General features: G+C 44.9%; 1 protein-coding gene across 1 annotated transcript in view; it reads right to left on the bottom strand.

Moving 5' to 3' along the window:
- The window catches only part of ZBTB40 (zinc finger and BTB domain containing 40), a 33,852-nt gene extending 10,385 nt beyond the window's left edge, over nt 1–23,467 (bottom strand). The window contains exons 1-10 of the mRNA XM_006023233.2: nt 22,719–23,467; nt 21,145–21,278; nt 14,775–14,970; nt 13,985–14,127; nt 9,824–10,016; nt 6,444–6,580; nt 5,773–5,971; nt 4,447–4,580; nt 2,814–2,982; nt 666–1,073 (exon numbers count right to left, since the gene is read on the bottom strand). Coding sequence (XP_006023295.1) covers nt 666–1,073; nt 2,814–2,982; nt 4,447–4,580; nt 5,773–5,971; nt 6,444–6,580; nt 9,824–10,016; nt 13,985–14,127; nt 14,775–14,970; nt 21,145–21,278; nt 22,719–23,454 — 2,449 coding nt within the window. The 5' untranslated portion in view covers nt 23,455–23,467. The remainder of the gene's footprint in view (nt 1–665; nt 1,074–2,813; nt 2,983–4,446; nt 4,581–5,772; nt 5,972–6,443; nt 6,581–9,823; nt 10,017–13,984; nt 14,128–14,774; nt 14,971–21,144; nt 21,279–22,718) is intronic.
- Nucleotides 23,468–23,639: the final 172 nt, after the last annotated feature.

Raw genomic sequence — 23,639 nt, 5'->3', positions numbered from 1 at the left:
ATGCCCAGCAGAAAGGTGCTGTCCAGGTCCTTTCCCCAGCCCTAATGCTAGTTACCAAGTGACACAGCTTGACTGAGTCGGGAGAAGTCATCGTCCTAACAGCCAGGGCTCCCGGATCACAACCAACGTGCCACTTACTCAGACAGGAAAGAATGACATAGCCATAAGCTCCCTCTACCCTGCTAAAGTAGTACTTCTCCACCCTCCACAGTGAGAGCAGGGGGATGAGGTGGTGGAGGTAAAGAAACATCAGGCACAGAGAAGCATCATTATCAATACCCCTGAAATCAGCTGAAGAACCAGAACAGGCACATGCCCCTACATTTGCTTTTAGACACCTTTTAAGTAACCAGAAGCCCCACTGTTCCTTGATAAGCCACATGTAACACTGGAAAAGCAATTCTAAAAGAAATCAGCTATAAGACACTGGGACAGTGGAGCAGTGAAATGGTCTGAATCACGTTCCTTAGGACACAGTGCCATTTCAAAGGCTTCTAAGAACTATCATCAGAGCCAGGAAGGAGGCCCCAGTTTCAGGTTGTCTAGTTAACGTGCTGTTCACGTGGCCATCACCCTGGTAACTAGGCTCAGGTCTAGAACAGCAAGGAGCACCTCACTCCTTGTGCCACATGAACCTCTCCCAGCTCTGGGGTTACGAAGCCCACCTGAGGCATGAGCAAACTCTCTTCCACAGATGTCACATGTCACTGGGAGTCTCTTCTTTTTCTTTTTGGCCGGCCCTGCAACTCCGTGCACCTCCAGCTGGTGCTTTTCTAGCTCCTTCTTGGTGCTCGTGACCTCATTGCACTCCTTGCACTGCACCTGCTTTCCTTTGGCCAGGCGACACCGCTTCATGTGCACCTTCAGACGGCAGTAGAAGTGGAAACTCTTGTCACAGGCTTTGCAGACAAAGCTCTTCTTGGAGGAAGCACTCTCATGGGTTTCCTCTCGTTCCTTGGGACCTGCACCCCCAGCCTTCTCCTCCTCTTTGTCCATGGCTTCAATCTGCGATTCACTGTTCACCTTCCACTTCCTGATCCCAGGTTTCTCCCCGCTTCTCTCCGTCAGGAGCCCTGTGTGGAAAGCAACTCCCATTTCAGTGCTGACTGACCATTTTGAGCACTCGCCTTCATCACCACCTGCCTCCTGAGCACTCCTCAGAGCACCTGATCCTGCACTTTTCTACTCGGGGGTGAATGGGATGAATACGGTACAGACTGGTGCAAAACGCACTGTCCCGTCAAAGCAGCAGCACATCAAAGTCACGTTCACAGGTGGCAATGACGAGGGAAGGTGCAAGAAGTGCAGAATTAGAATAAAGGAGAATACATTTTTTCCAGTTAAAACACCAGCATCTATAGAAGCTGAAGTGTGCCAGCACTAGCTCGATATTCAAAGAAACTCAGCTCTCATTTAGGCACAAAGAGAACAGGAGCTGCTTCTGAATGCCTGTCCCTAACTCAAGTGAGTAAAGTTACCACTTGACTGTTGGCAAGCTTGGGGCCTGAGATAGTGTAATGCTCTTTCAGCTCAAAAGATTAAGTAGCATTGAGTGAATGTGGATCCTTTTATGAAAACAGAAAATAGTTCAGGATTTTTTTCCCCAAACATAGCCAGTTTCAAAGAGGACACTAGGATTCTTCACACTCTTCTGGGTAGAGCTACAGTAGAACTTAATCACCCATTTATGTCCATTGCCTAGAAAGTCTAACAATTTTTGAAGTGCCTATAACACTAGAATTTTGAAAGGCAGGAAATGGAAAATTAACACAGGACTAGAGCCCGCAGGAAAGCCCCATCAGAAACATGTTTGTGGAAAGAAATCAAACTACAAATAGTTATTTGGTTTCTTCTCTGTAACCAGTCTCATGATTTTGTGGCCATGGAAAACCAGTGTGGAATTCACAGTTTGCCACAACACTGTGCTATGGGATCTCAACGTGCTTTTTTAGAACTTTGGTTCTTCCCTTCTTGAATATGAAGCAAACTGTGCAAAAAACAGACCTTCCTCAGAGTGCGATTCCATTAAATGCTGCATCTGTTCAGTGGACAGCAGGTTTCAGAAGGAATGAGCTAAACCTACCGCTGCTTGAGATTCCTGTTTTCTTTTAAACTAACACTCACCAATTTAACATAGAACAAACATGACTGAGTGACCACTTACACACATTCAAGTCTTAGCCAGGATGCGCGTCACCGTGGATGTGGGTGGGTGGGTGCATGTTCCTATTCCACACGTGCCCAGCATGCTTGAGTTCCAGTTCTGCATGCCACTGTTACAGAATTTCATTTTCTGTACAGAAGACTTGTGGTGGTCAATGGCTTTACTTTGGGGCAGCCTATGAGGCACCCACTCATACCAGGGTATGGTCAATATATATGTAGAACAGACCTATGAGGATCCAATTTCATGCAGGCATCTAAGAAAACTCCATGTGACAAGAGCAAAAATTTTGAAAAATAAACTAGTGGAGATGCCAGGTAGCTGAATAAATGGCCTGACTGTTTCTTGAACAAAGTCCAAGACCTAGAAACCACAAACAAGATCCTGGATGAATCACTAAGTTAGCAGATCATCCAGGCTCTTTTCCTGCTAACAATGCCTGGAGTACAGCTCCTAGTAGTAGGTGACATTCATGAACCCCCAAGCACACCTCAGTGAGTAATCCAATTCCAGCTCTTGAAAGGAATCAGGGCAGACAACAGTGCTATGCTATGATCTCAGAGCAGTTAAGGCTTTCATGCTTTAACTCTCCAAAACTTCTAAGTGAGCTGGAAATATCTGTATAGAGGAGTATGGGCAGATTTCTTACCCACATGTCCCAGCTCCTGCATCACTGGCTGTAGACCTGGGAAAGACTCATGAACGCTGCATAACAACTGACAGATCTTGATGGCGGGAACAGATTTCTCCTGTGCTGTGTTCAGAGCTGCTTTCAAGGAGGCCTCTGAAGTTTCTTTCTGAGAGGAAATGCTTAGTAGCTAAGGAAACATGACACAGAAAAAGTTATGTTGCAGAAAGCTGGAGACTGGGGAGAAAGGTTCTCAATCATTCTTGGACTGTTTGGAACCCACTGAGAAACAGAAGATCAAGCCTCCCCCAGAAGCATGAAGCCCTTGCTTTGGCAAATACTGTATTTTGACCATTCGATGACTTCTGGCCAGCTGAAATATTTCTGGGATTAAAAAAAAAGAAATTCCACTGATTGAAGTTCCCAGACCTGCTGCTTATGTGTCAAGCTACCACCACTACCCTGAGGAGCCAGGGATCTTCTCAATGTCCAACATCTCACTTACTGTGGGGCTAACAATAGACATTGTTAGTGAACTGATAACTTTGGCCTTTCTTTGGTGGATGGATACGATGCTTTAGAGCAGTGGTCAACAATGTTTTCTGGTCGTGGGCCAAAATGACCCAGCTTGGGTCTGCAGCAGGCCACTGCTAGGACCTGGATGCTGCTGCTTCTTCCCCCCACCCAGATATGGTGTAGGCGAAGTCCCCCAACTACCAAGTGCCACTGAAGTTCCCCAGCTCCAGAGGCTGAATCTAATGGTTCCACAAGTTAGATGGAGCCCAAGGACTGTAGGTTGCCAGCCCCAGCTTTATTATTAAGCTAAACCATTCCAATTACATTTGGTCTTTTCTTCTCCTTTAACCTTGAGCCCATGGTACTGAAGCCATTGTTCCATTTCTTAGCCACAGAAACACAAACTGCTGATGGCACAAACAGCAGCATGGAAATAGCTGAAAATATTTCTAGGGAGTCCTTTTGGGCCAGGGCAGCTATTGATGAGCCGGGTGTTCCTTCGTCAGAAATGTTTAGTTTGGATAACTATAAAAGCAGACTGAGTGGCTGCAGACTGCTATGTGAATGAATCTCTCAGAGACTGAGGAAACCAGCAGATTTCTTTGCTTCTCTACATATACACCGTCTAGTTTCCCTTCCCTAGGACTGAATATCAGGGTGGGCTCCCACTGTTAAAGAGCACCTAAATTCAACAGTTTTGGTAAAGCCAAGTCTAGCCTCAGTAAGGTACACTCAACAAGTCCCCAAGGAACCCATCATTCATATCAGGCAGCCTTGAGTTTTCCAGGCTGCATGAAAATCCACACCATGCTAGCCACCTTTATATGGTACTTGTGCCACTTTGCAGAGCTGAGCCACAGCTTTATGTCAGGATACCTAGACTTTGCTCAATTGAGCACCTTTCTGGCAACTTGCAGTCGCCCAAGCCTCATGCATAATGTAGATAAAAATGCCTGATATGCCAACATTTCAATGGAAAGGTATTGCTGAGAACACATGCCCCAGCCCACTGAGCTCTACACAGATCTAAGTAATTTCTGCTTGGAACACTGCAGGCTAAAATCTGTTGGCATTACAGGCTACACGTTACATTAGAGCGGAGAACAGCTGTGTGCTGCCACTGTCACCTGTTCAGTACCTCTTTTACTGCTTCTGTGAGACCCGCTTCTCCTGGAGCCAAGTCCTCTAGTCCCGCTCTCTGCTTGATGGCCTCTGAGATCAGCTCGCTGTGTCTCAGTATTATCTTGATGGCTGTACTTTCACTGGTAGCCACTGAAGGAGAGAAAGCCATTACAAACAATAGAACAAAAAACCTGGGATGTGCCCAAAGAATCTTAGCTTTACTAACCCTGTTCAGCCAACGTCAGAAGACAACCCCTTCTCAGTGGGTGTACTTCCCTTTGGAAGCAGAGGGAAGCCAAGGACTAAGTTGCAGACTTTATTGGCACTGGCTGTGGCAATGATAACAAAGATGTGAAGGAGCGATGCAGCTTTCAATGTTTGTCCACTTTGAGATGAAATAAACCTTCTTAATTATTTTAAAGGAACTCATTCAGAGAGACGTGACCAACTCAAAAAAAATCACCGCACTTCTCTATTGTCACCAGTGGTGTCTAGAATGTTTGCAATTAGAGAAATTAGAAGATGCAATATACTTTTGGTGTGTTTGGTGGGCTCATTGGATACTGTCCCTGTACTGCAAGTCAGCTAGTTGAATCTTTCTCTGGTTTGTATGAGATTTTCACTCAGCAAATGGAGAGGAATGCATTTTTCCTGTAGAAAAATGTGATCACAGAATGGAAAGTTTGCAGGAAGGCTCAGGAATAGGGTTAAGGCTCTCATGAGCTCATGTTTTCAATCTCATAGGATTTCAGCCTGATGGCATTTCTGGAATTCTTAATACGAGTGACAGCAGGGAAGGGAAGTAGAAGGACTGCATTTCTGTTGTCTGGCAAGAATCACAGGGTCACAAAAAAAGGCAGGCATCCTCCCTCTCTGCCAAAGCTTCCTCCCTTTCTAGGGCCAAATGCTGCACCAGTTAATTCAGTAAAAAAAATTCGGTCTCCTACCATGCGTCCCATTACTTCTCCTTGCAATAAACAATGCACTGGGATGATGCCTGCATTACACAGTACCAGAAGGAAAGTTGTTTCTCTGGTATTTCCAGTCCCATCTACATGTATTGTATCCTGGACGTGGCTCAAGAAAACTGGCCTAACACTACATTTCCAGCTCAGTGTGCAAATCCAGGGAATTTGGACAAGCAGTCCAGGGTTTAGATGGTCAGCATTTAGATAAGCATCTGTGCCTGATGCTTTGATGTGCTTAGTCATCACTTGACTGGCAAGTTAATGTACCGCCGCAGCCAGGGAAAGGGAAAAGCACAAGAAGATCCGGTGGGATCAATGAGGATCTGGAGGAATCTATTGATAAAGCAGCTCTATCCGGAGTCTGAGAGCATTACCTGTTTCGAAAAAAAGGTCTGCACCTGGCTCCTTCTGAATTTCATCGATGAGCGCGTTCAGTGGATATTCTGCCTCTCGCAGTTCCAACAGCAGCTGCCAAACGGTACTCACAGACAGAGCCTGGCCTTCCAGCGCTGCGGAGACCAGCGCGCTGAAACCACCCACGCCAGCTGCGTGCTTCACTATCCGTTCCATTACCTTCAAATGACCAGCACCAAGGTATTAATGAGAGACAACTGTCTATCTGCCCATTCATGGATTAGCCAACTGTCACCGCCTGCTAGAGTCTGTCTTTCAGTACTATAGTCCCTGCCATGCTGTGGACCAGGAACATGAGTCAAGAAAGCAAACAGGCTTTCCAAGGATAAGCTAGACCATGCACACACAGGCCACACTAAGTCAGGCAGAAATAGAAGCCATTTCCTGAGACTTGGAGCAAATGGTTGCTCTTTGGTGACTTCTAGGTTTGGATTTAGAGATGGGTTTTTTTGCTGCAGCAGATGGATGCTAAAGACATCTTAACCCAACTTTAGCAACAACACAAGTCTCAAGACTCTGCTGCAGCAATGAGTGATACAATCAGGTGCTCTCTGGTCTTTTACATGCAGACCAGAGCAAAATCCCGCGCTATAATCAGAAATGCAGACGTAAACACAGACTATCCACTCACCTCTTTCTCTCCAGGAGCTATGTTTTGTGTGCTTGAGATCCCTTGCAGCAACATCTGGGAATCTTTCAAGAGCTCTGCAAAGTTTTCTTGATATTGTCTTAATAGTTCAGTCCCATAATCCTCTGGGCTCCATTTGGCTGAATGCAAATGAATAAAAACAGTATCTGCTCACTATCATGCATCATTCTGAAGCATCTTTCCTACTCAAAGTTAAAGGGCAAATACAAATAAGAAACCAGACTGGGGCCTCAATAGCACACTAAGCTATTACAACAGATCTGGTTTTGAATCCAAGAGCTGAATACAAGTAATAAATACTTTGCGGTTCCAGACACCATTTGTTTGCAATTCTTTCATGATACAGGCTGGAAGAAGAGCAGATTCTCTGCATGAGGGGGTTGGGAGTCAAGCAGCAAGGGCATGGATCATGTCTGAGGTATGCTGCTAGTGCTGTACTGAAAGAGCAGTCAGTAAGTATAGCAAGTCAGGGCCCTGCCAGGAGAACTGTATATCAGATGCATAGTGCATTGAGCTAACTGGAGTCCACTGCTTAGCCAACCCAATTGCCATTAGTCATTCATTTCATCACTTTTATGTATATAAAAAAAGATGACAGTTTAGAGAAGGGGTCAGCAACCTATGGTCTGCAGGCTGGGTCCAGCCCAACAAGAGGTCCGATCTGGCCTTCGGAGACAATCCAGCATGGGGGATTGATCTGGAGTTGTGCCATGCCAACCCTCCACGCCGCAGCATTCCCTTTTGCTGCGAAGCCTGCTGCCCAGACTTCTGGCCCGCAGTGACAGCCATGTTGTAAGCTCTGACCCACACCAGCAAAAGGCTGATGACCCCCAATCTGGATCGTACACTGTGCATGTATAAAAATAGATCTTTTGGTTGCATACCATATTTTTAGCATCTTCAAAGCATCAGACACAGTCCTAGCACAAAAGATCAAAGGCCTGGCTTCTGCACAAGGCCAGTGGACTGGTCTAAACTAGGACATGAAGACAATACTGCGAGGAGATTTTCAGTCTCTCGATTCCCCTGCTGGTAGGCTCCATCACTGATTTTTGGATGTAGATATACTGAGAGAGCCTATGCTCTGTAATAAAAAGACTCTGATACCCTGGTGTGAAGCTTCTCTGGACTGTATCCTTCTTCAAAGAGTGCAATTATTAAATATACCAACAATTTCCAAAGATCCAAATGCCCACAGTTCAATACAATTTACAACGATGTGGGTTGGGTTATCTTTGATAAATATATGGGGGGGAGGTGGAACCCAACTCTGGATTACAAAAAGACATTTAAAAAAAAGTGTTAAAGAATCAGGAAATAGCCACAATGTAATTAAGATGTCAATGTGGCCTTGGAATAGAGCTGGCTGAGTATTTTAGGTGAATAAAGATGGTTTGCTCTTCTGAAAGGTATTTAGCAATTTCTACAAACTCTACCCAAACGTATTCAATAATCATAGGTGAAAATAATTTTCTCGAGGCTAGATTTACAAAACTGGAGAAAGAGGTGTTCATAGCCCGCTCTCTCCCTCCCTCTATTTCCAAGGTAAAAAAAAATTGTGCTTTTATTTATTCAAGCTTCAATTTAAGAAGATTCAACTCTATGTAATTAAGGAATGCTCCTCCCCAAAATGGGTATTACCACTAGATCATTAACTAGGTTGGGTGTCTGGTGTTTCGAGGGAAGCAATGATGCTTAACAAATCACAATGCAAACGGCTTGCCTGGAATGTTTGCTGCACAGGGAAGTAGCAGTATTACAAGCACAATTTTGCTTTCTGAAAAACGCTCATTTATATTTCACCGCATTTCAATTTCATTTTTTATCTTTTTAAGTAACTTCAGACCGGTAAAAGATGCTGGCTACCTAAATTCAGGAGTGAAATGGTCCCCATTAACTAAAAAGGTTTCACAATGTCCAAACAACCTCAAGTCCCACAGGGAAATTAATGGAGGAAAAACCAAGAATGTGTGTGTAGGGAGGAAGGTAGGGCAATGATCTCAGATGAGGCTATCAGATGGAGAGGAAGTGCAAGGTGTAAGGGGTTGCTGCCCAGAAGTGTGTTGCCTGGATGTGTCAGACAAGCACGGACCAGGAGCAGACATGCTGCCACAAAGAACTTCTCCATTAATTGTACTTTTCCTGGACTGATGGACAGCCATCTCAGTTACTGCTTGAAAGAGACTGACAAGGAGATCCTGCAGCTTTATGGTGCCCAGGACAGATAGAGAATAAAGGGAGAGATGACCAGGGAGAGTGAGTGCATCCATAACTATATCAAGAAGGGTTGGAGGAGCCAGAATAAGGACTGAAACTTAGCAAAGAGGGAGAAGGCATATACCTTGGCCTTCCATACTTGAGATAGGGACGTACTACCTGCCAGAGTGAGAGGGGACTTTATCCTCCGTCCACCTTTTGTCTTCCAGTGGAGACTGCCAGGTAGGGACCGACAGCCGTCAGTGACACTGACACGTGCCCAAAAGGACCTGGGCTACTAACTTACTGCAACAGGCCAACAAACTGGGGTTAGCTATAAAGGAATTAGGAAGACCCATTTTCCACAGTTCGAGTCCAGAGAATATCCGTTAGTTCTAATGCATCCTAAGCACCTAAACATCGAAGCCTCAGAGCTCTCTCATTGCATCCTATTGCATTTATCTCTAATTAAACTACAGGACAATAGACTTAATGGAATTAAAGCAAACTACTCAGCTCCTTAGCCAAAGGCACTGCATAAATGCCTACAAATACACTTGCAGGCCCCAAAACAAACACCAATAGTAATTAGACCTATGCAGACACAGGTTGCCACATAAATTTGAGCCACTTCTGTTGATTTTAGATCCTACTTGCTTGCGCACAACTCAACCTGTCCCGAGTTTCCTCAAAACAGATCAGATCCAGCCACTCTGCTCTGCTGCCATCCTGTTTTATCAAGGAAAATGTGCAACTCTTGTGCAACTCCCTAAAATATTACTTGCAGAAAAAACAAGACTAGCCAGCGGGGAAGGATCAGGAGAAGAAAGAGGAGGACCCTACCATCACTAGGTTTAATAAAAGGATTAAAAGGATTAAAGCCTTTCTCCAGGGGGTGGGAAACCTCAGTTGTAGGACCCAGCACAGCCACGAAGGGTTTTTTTAATCCTCATCATCGTGCTACGACCAGTCCTTGCGCATGGGAAACCATCTGCTGCAAAGATTATAACTTTACCTGCGTCCTGGCCTTGGGTCTTGCTCTGTTCCTGCGCATTGTATCTATCTCTAAGTTCTAGAAACCTGACTCAAGTTCAGACAGGCATCCAAACTTAATAGTGGATGATCTTCATGGAGCTACTAATCTAGAAAGAGTGATCCAGTAATACCTTTGCTCTCAGACACAACTGCTGCTGCCGCCAAATTGTCTAGCAGAAGGTGCAGATCAGGAAATGCTGCTTTTACAGCCCCAAGTAGTTTGACCAAGCTCTCAGCTTTCAGGGTCTTCTCTTCCACCACCTTCCTAAGCAGATTCTCCATTGCAACCCCCTGGGAGCTGCCTTCACAGCAATCCAGAATCACCTGCAGGAGCAAGGAGATAACCAAGCAGCCAGTAAAGAGAAGAGTTAAGAGAAAATCCTGATGTCTCACAGGTCTGATTGATCTGCGGTGGCCTAGAACATTATGAAATTATACAGCGCTCTAGTAAACACATATCTATTTATCACAGGCCCATACTTTTAGTATTTAAGCACAGTCTATATCTCTAACATGTCTTCTCCTGGAAAATAAGTATAAGTCAGAGGTAGGCAACCTAGGACCCGGGGCCCAGATCCAGCCTGCAGAGCCACTGAATCCGATCCACAGAGCTGGGGGGCTTGATGCCAACCACTGCTAGAGGCGGTTCACTGACCCCCTCTTTGCACAGGGTCAAATTATGTTTCCCATGAAGTCTAGTTCTTAAAACTGGTCAAAAAATGGAAAAACACCCTGCCAAAACATAGAGCTGTTTCTGCTGCAGGTTTCAAAATTACTTCTCTTTTATTGTAATTTTTTACTGAAACACTTTCCTTTTTGAATATTTCAGTCTTTGTCCCTTACCCAGGCTTGTTTTCTCTTTTCCATTTGTCACTGAAGCAGGGATATGGGGAAAGGGAGAGAAACCTTGTTACTTTAATAAATATTTTATAGGCTGAAGGATTATTTATATGGGCCAGTCATGTGAGACATGCCTCATGCAAGGTATAATCAATATCAAATCACACGATTAGAAGAGCTCTGAATACATCAGTATTACAGTCACAAAGGACAAATACATCGCATTCAAATGCAAGCAAGGTTGAGCCTAAAATATATCACAACACATACGAAAGTCTTGTTCAAACAGCAGGTTTTTCATACCCACAACAAAAAGAGCCTTCCACACAAGCACGGCTGCACAAACTGCACAGCTCTGAGGCTACACTTCGCGGAGTTTTGGAACATCATCCTGGAAAAAACCCTTGGGCAGCGAAGTTCAGTCGCGTGCCATCACAGGCAACCAAGTCATATAAAACTACCAAACTCCAACCTAAAATTGGCTAGGCTTTAGCACCCACTGCTTCTATCAGAAAACCAGCCTGGACTCTCCCTCCCTGGATTTCTAGCCTAAATCTGTTCATTATTCACATTACATTTATTGTTATGTCCACACTGGCCTCTACATTAAATAGTTCTTCAAAACTCTCTTTGGTGCTCACCTCCACCCCCCGATGCTTTTCAGAACAATATATCTTCTCTCAGCCTCCATTTCCCTAGGCTGAACAAGCCCAACTCTTTTAGTTTTCTATCATGACAGACTCTCCATTCCCTTGATCAAACCAAGAGTCCTTCTTTATACCTGTCCTAGTTTGAATGTATCTTTCCCGAACATGAGTGACTGGAGCAGTACCTAGTACTCTAGATAAGGTCTAGTTTTCATCTCTTGCTATTAATGACTAAATTCACGACTCTGCATTTTGCACTATTAAATTTCATTTCTATTCCTTCAGTCCTCTCAGACATCCAGTTCTTCTTGTATGATACTCAAATCCTCCTCCATGGGAGTTAACATACTTCCCAATTTTGTACCATCAGCAAATTTCATTAGCACATTTCTCCTTTTTGTACCAAGGTCACTAATGGAACTATTAAATAAAACCAGTCACAGGACCAATCCTATAGGAACTCAACCAGCAACCTCCTTCTCTCCTGATAAATTCTCTTTTCAGCATAATCTGCAGTCATCTGCCCTTTAGTCAGATCCTCATCTACTTAATAATTCTTGTACTAATCTCTATCTTCTCTGTGTTAACTGATAAATTCCCAAGTGATACCACATCAAATGTTTTACAAAGTGCAGACTGGTACAGTGGATCTCACCCTAGCAAAGGAAGATTTCAGGTTAGTCTGACATAATTTACTTTTGATAAATCCATGCTGCATTTATTAATTTGTTTGTATCGCAGTATCATTATTCTTTCAAAATTTATTCAGGAGCCTTTAATAATGCTGGGCTCAGGCTAACAGGTATGCAGTTGTCCAGACCACTTTGTTTCCTCTTTATTAAATAGGTTTGCTATTCTTTAGCTACACAGTCCCCTGCTAGTTCGGTCGATTTATTAAACATCTTTGCAGTAGTTAAGTATAATGGTTCTTTTCATATTCTGGGATGGAGATTATTCATCCCCACCCCCCACACCTGAGGGCAGTAAACTCTTAAGTTGTGGTTTTTTGGCTCAGTTGTGGTATCCCAGTAGAATCTGTATTTTTCCTATAGGGATGGTTTGCAACCACTTAATTCACAGCAGATTGCTAAATTAGGGACAATCCGCCCAGTTGTTTCCTGCAGCTTTTACTTCAAAGGCCACCATTTCTTTGATCAGCTGGGGGTCATCAGCCTCCCATGTAGCTGATTGGAAAAGTTGCATCCTTTAAAAGAAAAGATACAGCAAACAGCTGGAGCACTTCAGTGGTCTCACTGAGATGTCTGTTGTGGCTACATATATCCCAGAATACTTTCAAACCCTCATCTTTGCAAGGGGGCTAGGTGCAACAGGGTTGATTGTGTCATTTTAGGAATAGGTTAGATAAGGGTTTGTACGAGATGGTTTGGACAGGGATGAACCTGCTTAAAGCAGGGGGCTGGACTCTACATGACTACCAGAGAGTCCTTCCAGCCTTACTATGATTCTACAAATTAACCCTGCAAAACACCCAGGCTGCATTGCATTCATTTCCATATCCTCACTGCTATCATTAGTAGTTCTACCTCTGCCCCAAAGGGATACTGCCAGTCTCACTGAAAACCGAAGCAAAATTCTGATTTCATTTTTGGGCCGTTCCTTGCTTATTTTTACTTTCTTCCCCCTCTTCACTGCGAAACACTCCTACTTCTTTTCTTGGTCTCTCTTTATTTATATGTCTAAAGAACATTTTAAAGACTAGCTCAGTTTGATTTTTGGCAATTCACACTTTATCCCTACATTCTTTGTCTTCAGAAAAGTAGGTCTCTTTGTTGGCTAATCCCTTTTTCCATTCCTTACAAGCTGTCTGCTTGCTCCTTAATACCCTACTTAACATGGTTATTTACCCGGGTAGGGCTGGATCCCAACCCTACATGTTTTTCCCCTTGCCTGGGAGGCAAATTCTAGATAGTTTGGGTACAGTTGACCTAAAGACAACCCAAGCCCTCTTTACATTTAAGTCCTGGAGCCTCACTAACAGGTTCCTCTTAATTCCTCAAAATGTGCCCCTTCAACATAAAAAAAGTCTTAGCTACTGACTTTTTTAGCATTTATTCTTCCACTTAGTTTACACTGAATCTGTTGGACAGACTTGAGGCCTCTGCGCCTGCCTGGTTTGATAAGGCTTCAGCAAAATCTTGCCTCATCAAGACCTGAGCTTTTGGCAGGCCTCCCTCCCAACTTCACTCACATCCTCCTCTTTAGTTTAATGAGGCCTCGGCTTCTACCCAAGTCCCCCCACATCCCTCTCCTTTCCTATAAGGTGACAAAGCTCACTTGGGCTACCAAACATTACAATGAGCAAGGAAGGGATCCTGTGAAACACCAGTACAGAACCACAGAAACATATACACTGAGGAGAGGATGTTCCACACATATGGGCAACTGTTTGTACAGAGCACAAAAAGAAAATACGTTGCAGCTAGCTCTCCAAGGCAACTTGACCAATGAGTCAAGCCTAGAGAGAGTGACACATCTGCTAATCAAGCTAGCAATACTGTCGATGCAGAGGTTCAATGGTTTCTTTAAAACTAAATCTCTGTAGCCCATGGTAGTGCACTGCTATCTCTGAGCTTAGTGCAAAGGACTTCTGGCTCCAACCCTTCCCCCAAGCACAGCTACGCAGGGCACTCAGCATTGCATTAGGGGGTGTTCATCTCAGCCCCAAAGTTATGAGTTACATATGTAGTCTATAGGCCATGGAACTAAGTGTGACCTAGAAAACAATGCGATAAAAAGGTGCTTTGCTCACACACGCACACAGCTTTCCTGTATTTTAGATGTTACCTGCTTCTCCAAGCTCGTCAGGAATCCTTCCTCTGCTGTTTCGAGGAACTGGATGATGGGGCTCAGCTGTGTTATGCTCTGGATCAACTCCTCCCTGCATTCCACCAGCAGAGCAGACAGGGTCTTTCCCTGTTCTGTGTTCTCTGTGGGAGAAAGATTTGGAAATACAAGAAAAGAAAAAAAACAACCACATGAGTCAATGTGAAGTAAGTGACAGCAAGGTATTTTCTCCTGAAGTGAGACAATGAGATTCTGTGAAAGATCTAAGTGAATAGCAAAGCTTAGACTGAGTGCAAGCAGCAGAAGAAAACACTTTATTATTCTCTTTAAACTCTATGAAAGGAAAACGTCTCATTTATCTAACAGAGCACAAAGCTGCAAAGCAAGCTGGAGGTTAACGTCAGGTTTGCAAGGCTACTGCTTTCTGTCAAACAAAAGCAAGAAAAGGAGCTTTCGGTCCTCAGGCACAGTCGAGCACTGACCCATGATGGTCAGCCTGCCACTGATGTAGACCTACAGTTAGTGAAGGGCAGAGCGCACTCCTGGGATTGCTCCAATACGGGCGCTGTCAGACATGTCCAGTTTGGGAAGTGAAAATGCAAAACCTGATTCCAAAAGGCTAATGATCTGTTAGTGCTGGCAGGTTTATCACATGTGGGCAAGAGCTAAGGCTCAAGCAGTTTTTCTAGGCTCAAGTACCCTGACCTGCTGGGAGCAGAGCATGGTGGCACCTGTCAAGGATCAAGCCCCTCTGATGGTTTCTGTACAAGGGGAGTACCTGCTCTCCTACCTGTTTGCTGCAGGATCTCTCCACTGTTCTGCTCTCTTTCCAGCAGCACTGCTTTTATCTTGGGATAGGTGTCTTGAAACAGCTTCAGCATGGACACGACAGTCTGAGCATCCAGGCTCTGCTCATCCCTCACCTTGCTGAGCAGTGTCTTGAATCCGGACTGCTCTCCTGCACTTTCCAAACACGCCACTAGTGCCTGCAAAAGCAATAGAAAACATGCCAGCATGGGTGAATAACCCTCTGCTGGCTTACACAAAGGGCAAAGTACCCTCAGCTTTTAAATAAGCACAGAATTACAGCCTGCTGATTGGAGAGATGCTGCCTGGAGAAGCGTGTTCCCTCCGGGCACACAAAACTACACTTGGACACAGGAAGTGATCCTTGTATTCACCGAGAGCTCTCAGGAAGAAGAGTGACAAGCTCGGTCTGCCAGCTTTTATTCTTCTTGTCAGCTTGACAAATTACAGCTGGCGAGTGGCCCTACTTCAAACCTGAACAAGTCTCTTTGGACGTGGCCTCTTCACAAGGAGCCAAATTCCTGTAATGCTGAGGAACCTAATAAAATCCATTGACAATGCCATAATTTGGGCAGTTTAAGGCCAGAGCAGGGAATACCAGACTAAAGCGCACAACAAGGAGGCCACTTGTCTTCAGGAAGACAATGGAGTTGTAAGGCAGACTATCCAGGAATCGCAGCTCTCCTGCCAGAAGCAGACACAGTCCTCATTAAAGCATTAGGGTCTGATCTTCAGAGACATCAAGTGCAGCACCCATGGCTTTCTCTGGTGGCGTGGACTCTCCACACTTTGCAAAATCAGGCGCTGGGGTTCTGAAATCTAGCCCTACATCCCACAATGACACCAGAGGCAAAATGTGCTCATGCAGTTAGGGAAATAAAAGGGGTAAAAAACAAAGCTGGAACTCACTCCCATCTCCCTGGAGCGTTTAAATGCTATAAATGCTGCCCCTGAAGGTACGAGCTCCCTTGTGCTCCAAGAGAGGAGCTAGCCCTTCAGAGCAGGCATCCTTTATGAGAGACCCCAGGGAGGCTATAAAAATACCTTTGAAGTGGAGCGCTTGGCATCACTCCAGAGAGAGCGGCCATTTTGTGCTGTCATTGTCATTTTTGTTTCTATGATAAAAAGACTGAATAGAGCTGCTTGACGTCCTGCCAGGGGGGGCCGTGAACTTGCTTTTCCTACCAGGTGTGAATTCTCATCTCGCCGAGCCATGTGCCAGTGCAGCGACCTCCTGCAAAGCGCATCCGCAGAGGGAGAGCTGCCTGCGCCCTCGCTCTTACCCTGCTCGCAGCATTTTACTGCCAAACAGAGCAACACAGACTACACGGGTTCTTTATAAAGGCACTGCAGGAGGAAAGGCAACACAGCAGACACACAGAAACAGAGACCTTAAGGGTCTTTAATGGGGCGGGTATTTTGTAATAAAAAGCTGATAATGAGATATTGTCCATTCTACTGCCTGGCACACCTGGCCCCTTCCTTAAGGCCCCTCCGTGACAAAGCCGAGGGGGTTGAAGACCTCTCAGGATGGGGCTGTCCCTGCTCAGGCTAGTCATTTGCACTGTTGCTAATTTTTCCAGGATTAAACAGAATTGCTAAGCACCGCTCGAGGTTGCTGAGCGTTCTCAATGGATGTTTTAGTTAATGCTTTTCCAATTTGCTGGCGAGAAGGCAGGCAGACCAGGCGAGATCAGTTTTCTGAAACTGAAAAGTCCTATTGTTCACAGTCTATTTCTGGATCAGCCTCTCTCAGGCACATTCCTCCCTGAGAACTGAAGCCACTCAGTACTTTTAAAATGCTGAATGGTGCATTATAGAGATATTTACTATTGAAAATGCCTTTTTGTCCTGGAAGGGCTTAAACCATGCTGCAATTTGACTTGCAGAGCTCCAAATCTTGCCTTACATTTATTCCACATTAAATTTTGAAACTCTTTTCAGTGACAAAAAGGCGAGCAAACCGCTGTTAATGATCATAACCCTAGGCTCTCAAACATGACTACACTAGAGATTTATTTCTTTTCTTTCAAAAAAAATTTCACCCCCTGAAAATCTGTAAAACTCTCATAAATGAGCTAGGTTTGCAAGAGTCCTGAACGCCCACCTGCTCCACTGAGAACAACGTTTACATGTTCTGAATGCCCTCCATCTGGCATAGGTACCTAAGTAGTAGCTGAGCGCTTTAAAAAAAGAGTCCCAACTACAGGGAAATCTGGCCCATAAGTGTAGTCAGAACCATTATGATTGCACCACTGGGGTGAGCAGGAAAAGGCCCTGCCACTACGGGTTCATCTCAAGCTATTTTAGATCTACTGTGTCTGGGAAACATCCACTACAGCTATAATGGGCAGCTGGTCCTGTGAATGGTACAGTAGTCTGCAGGAGAAACGGCAGAACCTGTATGGATCTCCCTGAGTTATAACTTCTGCTGGGAGTCCCATTTAAAACTAAACTGAACCCAGACAGTAACCATTACCAGGACACATCAGCATCAGTAACTTCCTAAAATTTGAGCGGAATCTTTTCACCGCCGCTATTGCACATACTCATCCTGAAGGATCGAGTCCCAGCAAGTCTGGGAGAGTCAGTAGGTGGCGGCAAGCAGCATTCTTTAAAAACGAAAAAGCAATTGCATTGCATTATCCAAAAATAGCCTGGTTACTTCAAACCACATAGGCATTTCCCCCAAAAGTTTGGCAAGAAGGGAAATACAAGCGCACACGCGTGCACACACACACACACACACACGGGCTTAGAACAGGATGCCTTGTACACCTTAACTACAGAGCTATTCCTCTGAATCCACTGGCATGGGAGATGTGCCTGGATAGCAGTTCCAGAGAAAAGGTAAACAGTGGAGGAATGGCAAAAATGGATCATAGAAAACTATGCAGAAAAAAACAAGATGTAGGTTATGTTACATGCTGGATTTCCTCCCCAGCCCATTCCATCCCACATACAAACCAAAATACATTTGGTTAACTGACCCTGAACAAGGCAGGTGCTATTTCTGCAAGCCGGTCCTATTTACATTCTCTTGAAGAGAAGCAGCACTCCTAGTTCTAGCCGCGCATTGCTGCGAAGTCTCCTCCAACACAAGGTTTGCCATTTGCAAATGAGTGCATTCCACTGGGAAAATTTTAGAGGCATAATGATCAGTCTTCTGTGAAAGGAAGTTGGTTTTTTTTATCGAGTAATTTTTGAAGTGCAAGCATTGAAGCAAATGTAAGAGAGTTATTAGAAGCTTGCCACCACAGTGCAGAGTTTTTACCCAGAGAGTACATCAGCACAGACAGCGCAGGGAGTAGTTTTACATATCTGAACTACAGAAAAACAAGCAAACTATAACCAAACCAAAAAGTTAATCAGATGCCATGACACACGCGAGTCACAGAGAAAATCTACACGTCCAAGTTCACATGGGTGGTTCAGAGACCAGGGGTCTTTTCATTTTGCAAACAGGTATTCTCATAGATCCCCTGACAGCAGAGTCCAGCAAATCAATGATGCAGCTTAGAGGACCTTGTCCCTATCAGCAAAAAGCGGGTCAACCTACTAACTTCCCAGGCAGGGAAAAGGCCCGGTCAAGGCCAGAACCTCCGGATGGGTTTTTCCACAATGGAGAACATTTTTGTAGCTGTGATTCGACTAAAAAGAGCAATGTTCTAGACAATTACCCAGTGCTCGGGATGCAGGGCATAACGGAGCCCACACACGCACGATGTTGTCCAGAAATTCCTGCTGCTGCAAAAAGATGCCAACAATAATTGGACAGGCCCTTATACAACGGAAATGATCCACAAGCACAGCGACATTTATTGTACATGGAAGAACCAACACTCCTCCGCTTTATCTGAACCCAGAAGTAAAGGGAACAAATGAGCTGTGCAATAATTTGAATTGAGTTTCTCTAAGAGAGCACAGGAAGATAAGACTTGACACCAGCAAAACTCTTCCACGCTTCCCCAAATTACTGCAATTTCTGTCTTGTTCTCATTTCCAAGCAGGTTTGAGCCAAGACAGAACCAAATTAGATAGGAATAGTTTATATGAGAGATACACGGAGAGACTCTAAACAGAGGACAAATCAGATCTTCCTAAATAAAAAACGAGCTCATCAAGGGTATGTCTGCATTTTCCATTTCCAGCAGCAGAATGTAGTTGCACAAAAATCTCTCAGAGGCACAAGAGAATGAGCTCACTGGGCCATGCACCAAAAGACTCCTTAAAGGAAACAAATAACAAACAGAAATATGCACATTTTGTTGGATATACCAAGAAATAGAGAAGAGGCATCTTAGGTTAAAGCCTGAGCATAAAGCATGTGCTTCCCTAAAAGCGCCAGATACTTGCTCCAAAGGACAAAATACATACTCGTGGATGACAAAAGGGTCCTAAAGCTAAAGATCTGGGAACAGGAAATCCCAGAGCCAAAGCCAAGGCAACTTGTGCTCAAAGTGCCTATAAGCCAGAACTGCCTACGATCTAATGAGCAGGTTGGAGCAGCCTTGAGAAGTCACCATGAACATTTACCAGCTCTGGTACTAAGACCATTTGCCCAGTCCTGCCATGTTGAAAACATCTATAATATTTTTTCTCATCAGCAAAGAAGAATTAGTCAGAAAAGAGGCACTAGCATTGCAGAAAAGGGAACATCTCCTAGGCAGCAGGATGAGCGCTCCCAGCAAAGGCTGCGTGAAGCAGAAAGAGGAACTCGCTGAACAACACTTCTCATTATACGGCTTCAACACAATCACTCCAGTGGCCTTTAAAATGGCTATTACCTGCCACAAGGTATAAGTGAGACTATAAGCAAATGACTTAAAATAGCACAAAAGGAGAGAAAATCCTTTGAATCCTTCCATCGACACATTTGCAACCTTAATTTTCCATCCTGAGCTCAGAACTTCCGAGCCAAACTTACACTTTAAGCACGACTTCAAAACATAGCACTGTTTCCCTAAAGACAACACTAAGCCATTGCAAGAAAGAGCTACTCGCTGTTGGAAATAAAGCAGGGAGTTGGTGTTGGTGTCTACACATCTTGTTTATCCCAGAAGGGAACTCGCAAAGTGATAGATGTGGCCGAGTTGGGCATTTTAGTTTAAGCCCTTAGTTACAATGGCTTGGGATTCCTCCTCCACCTCTATTATCTTTGGGATTGAAAATTCTCATGCTTGTTTAAAACCGAGAAGCAATTTTTCTGGAAGGTTTAAAGAAAATCCATTTCTCATTTATTCTGCATTTATTCATAGCCTCTAAAAAATTGTACAGTTTTTTGGGGGTCAGATGTCTGAACAGTTTTTGAGCTTTCAGACTATGATCTCAGACCCAGATGCTACAATTTATTACATGCCAACTGCATGGAGCCACACCGAAGTCAGCAGGGCTCAGCTCAGGGTCAAGGTTTGCCTATGTAGAGGGCCTTGGTAAGAGGGCAGTACAGGAAAGTCCATGCAGACAAGTAGAAAACTGTCACTTAAGCAACTAAATGGAAACAGAATGCCACCCTCTGTGTTGCAGGACAGACTCTTTTACCAGTTGCTTCATTGGAAATGCAGCCTGGGCCTAAAAATAACTGTGAATAAGAACCAAAGTAGTGTTGCTTTAGGACTGGCTATTACCTTTTTGCTGGCTTCCGAGTTCATGTGATGGCTGGACCCAGGCTGCTATTGTTCAGGATACTAAACATCCCTCAGCATTAAGTGAGCACTAACCAATGCCAGCAGTAACCACTGCTTCTACAATGGAGCATTCTCCATTAAAAGCACCCTGGGATGACAGGCCAGCAACCTGCATATCTGGAATCTCCTTGTGTTGCTCATGATAGACTTATTTGTGCACAGAACTAGCAGCTTCTCACTATGAAGCTTCACTGGGGGCAAAGAAATGTTATTTTGCCAGGTCATATGACAGTCCTTCCAAAACTGATAATTCCCTACAAGTAGAAGGTGCTGGGTAGGTTTAACTTCCTGCACTATACATCCCCGCCGCCGTATTCTCAGAGGTGCTCTCCTCTTACGGGCGCTGTCCAGGAACGCACATGATTAGACAATATGACACAGGAGCCTTAGCTCCCTGTAATCCCATGCCAATCTCCCTGTTGCTCTGTTCACACAATGTGCTGTTCTACGCTGTCCCCTCCCCTCCCACGAAAGACAAGAACACTTGAGCCAGAGAGAACACTTTAGCCAGAGTGGCACCATTTTTAGACACTGCCATGTCTTCAAGCACTAGAATTTTTGACTTACCTGGTGAAGGAATTTTCTGCATGGGCTGCAACACAATCTGTATATTTAAAGAGAAAGGAGAGGGAGAAGACCTCTTACCGACCCAACACACAAACCTACCTCCTTCTGAGAGATGTCAAGTTCTCCACACTCGTGCAGTCTCTTTAGCACAGCCGGGGTGTCAGAAAGGGCCTCTGAGAAAACATTTTCATACTGAAGCAGGAAATCCAGTTCACAGCTTTTGCTCCCTGACTCTGTGTATGAGAAGAAGATGAGTTATTTGCCAAATGAATTTTTGATTGTAGCCTTGTTGGTCTAAGGACATGGGCAGGCAAGGTTCTTTGAGTAGATGTGATATCTTTTATTAGACCAACTGAGTAGTCGGAAAAAAGTTCTTAGCGAGCTTTTGAGTGCAGTCACCCCTCCTGAAGAGCGCAGTCACCTTCACCTGAAGAAGGGTAAATGTGCCTGAAAGCTTGCTAAGAACTTTTTCCCCGACTACTCAGTTGGTCTGATAAAAGATATCACATCTACTCAAAGAACCTTGCTTGCTGACTGAAGGAATTTTCATAAATATAATGTGAGTGAACAGCATCAATTTATAGCCAACATTTTGGAGACCACAAGGAAAACCTGTTTGACAGATCCTTTCTGAAGGCGACATGCAGCCTAGAGGGGGGCAAGTGCATTTGACACTGCTTGCAAATGGAATATTTACCTTGAATCCAGGGCAACCTTTACTTCTTCACATGCTAACCAGGAGTTTGGAAAGATAAGCTATTAACAGGCTTCTCTGCTCACCTGTCTTTATGCAGATTGCCTTACCTCTGCATTGAACATGGCCTTGCCTGTACATGTCAGATGTGGAAGCATACATATAGGCCAGGCAGGCTTTGCTCAGAGAAGCTCAGGTGAGTGGTACGAGCACAACGTCAGGAACCAGACTTTATGGGCATTTATACACATGCTCCAGGATGGAGGGGAAGGGGTGAGCTTTAGTTAAAGCACCCTGGCACCATTTTGAAGTGTGGGGATGCTGAATATGTGACAGAGGCTGCTGCAGCACTCTAATTAGCATGCTCCAGACGACACACAGCAGACTCAATTCATCAATTCTGTTCCAACACGTGCTAATTAGCACATGTCGGAGTAGAGGTCCATCATGTGTATAGGTGCCGTATAATGCCCCAGAGGGATGTGTTGGGTTAAAGAGGAAGAGGATCTTTGCTACAGAATTGCTCAATAGCAGGGGGACCCCTTTATAAAATAAAGAGAATAGAAAATAAAGAGAAATAAACTCAACCCCCACCCACGCAACAGGGTCCCATTAAGAAGTTCAGTCGGTAGCATAACTACTGATGGACAATCAGTGCGAGGGACCCACTTGCCAAGGTAAAGAGGGCTCCAGTGATGGGAGGTGGAGCAGCATTCATGGCAAGGATGGAGGTCAAGGCCAGTGCCACCAGATTCAGCATTGCTACAGTCCAGTGGTGATGGGATTTGGCAGCACGGAGCCATGGCAGGAGATCAAGGGGGTATTGACCCTGTCTGCTGGTGGCACTGCTGTCACTTCTCCCTGGCAGCAGCAGCATCTCTGTGGTTTGTGCCCAGGGTTCAAATCTTATCAGTTATACCTGTGACCTCAACCGAAAATTGCTGGAGACAGAGTTATGACCAGACCCTGAGTCTCTCACCTGAATCACCAACTCTTTCTTTCTTCTCCGGAGGCTCAGCAACCACTTCTTCACAGCTCTGCAGTCTGGCAAGGGATTGGGGGTCATCAGGGGCATGTGCATCCTCATCAAGGGATTTGGAGTCACTTGGGTTTTCCTCTTCCAGAATCTCCTCCTGCATGAAGGTGTGATTCATGGTAACGTCCTGCACAGAGGCAGAGGTGACAGCTTCCACTTCAGATTCTGCGGGGCCAGGAGACACTGCAACCTCTTCTGGAGGCTGAGCCTCTGTCATACCATCAGCAGGAGGGCTTTTGGTTTGGGCTGAATCACTAGCTTCGATAGTTCCAGATGGCTTGGTCAGACCAGAGGTGTCCCTCACTACCTGCTCCTGAGCAGAACAGCTGATGAGGTCTCTGAGGAGGTTTTTGCAGCTAACGGCCACGTCAAACATCTGCAGACTGTCCGCCACAGAAATGACTTTGGTAAAGTTGTGTTTGCCAAGCGGGAGCTTGCCAGTATACATCATTTCTAGTAGGAGAGCAAACTCATCGGGAGCCACCACAGAAGCATCAATGGAGATGGTGTCTGTGCTATCCAGCACAGACTTAAAGAGCAGACTGGCAGCAGCAAGCACAAGCTTATGCGCTCTGAAATGCACAGTTCCAATAAAGATGGTGCAGTCACAGAACTGCTGTTCTTTGCAGAGAGCGTACAGCTGTTGTAGCAACTGTCTGCTGTAATTGGGAAGATCCATGGCTCCAGCGGCCTCTTGGCCTCTTCTGCCTTCACACTGCTTTTACAAGAACCAGCTAGAAATGAAATAAAAGAACCTGTTAGCACTTTTCTGAGCCAACAGCAAGGCAGAAAGCAGCAGTAAACTAAGCTATTTTTAATGCAAGTTTTCCATTAGTTTTAAAAGGATCAATCCAGCATTACAGC

The sequence above is a fragment of the Alligator sinensis genome, unplaced genomic scaffold (assembly GCF_000455745.1).
Source record: "Alligator sinensis unplaced genomic scaffold, ASM45574v1 scaffold512_1, whole genome shotgun sequence".
Classification (NCBI taxonomy): Eukaryota; Metazoa; Chordata; order Crocodylia; family Alligatoridae; genus Alligator; species Alligator sinensis.
The sequence above is the reverse complement of the archived record's forward strand: the minus strand, read 5'-3'. Positions and strand labels throughout refer to the sequence as shown.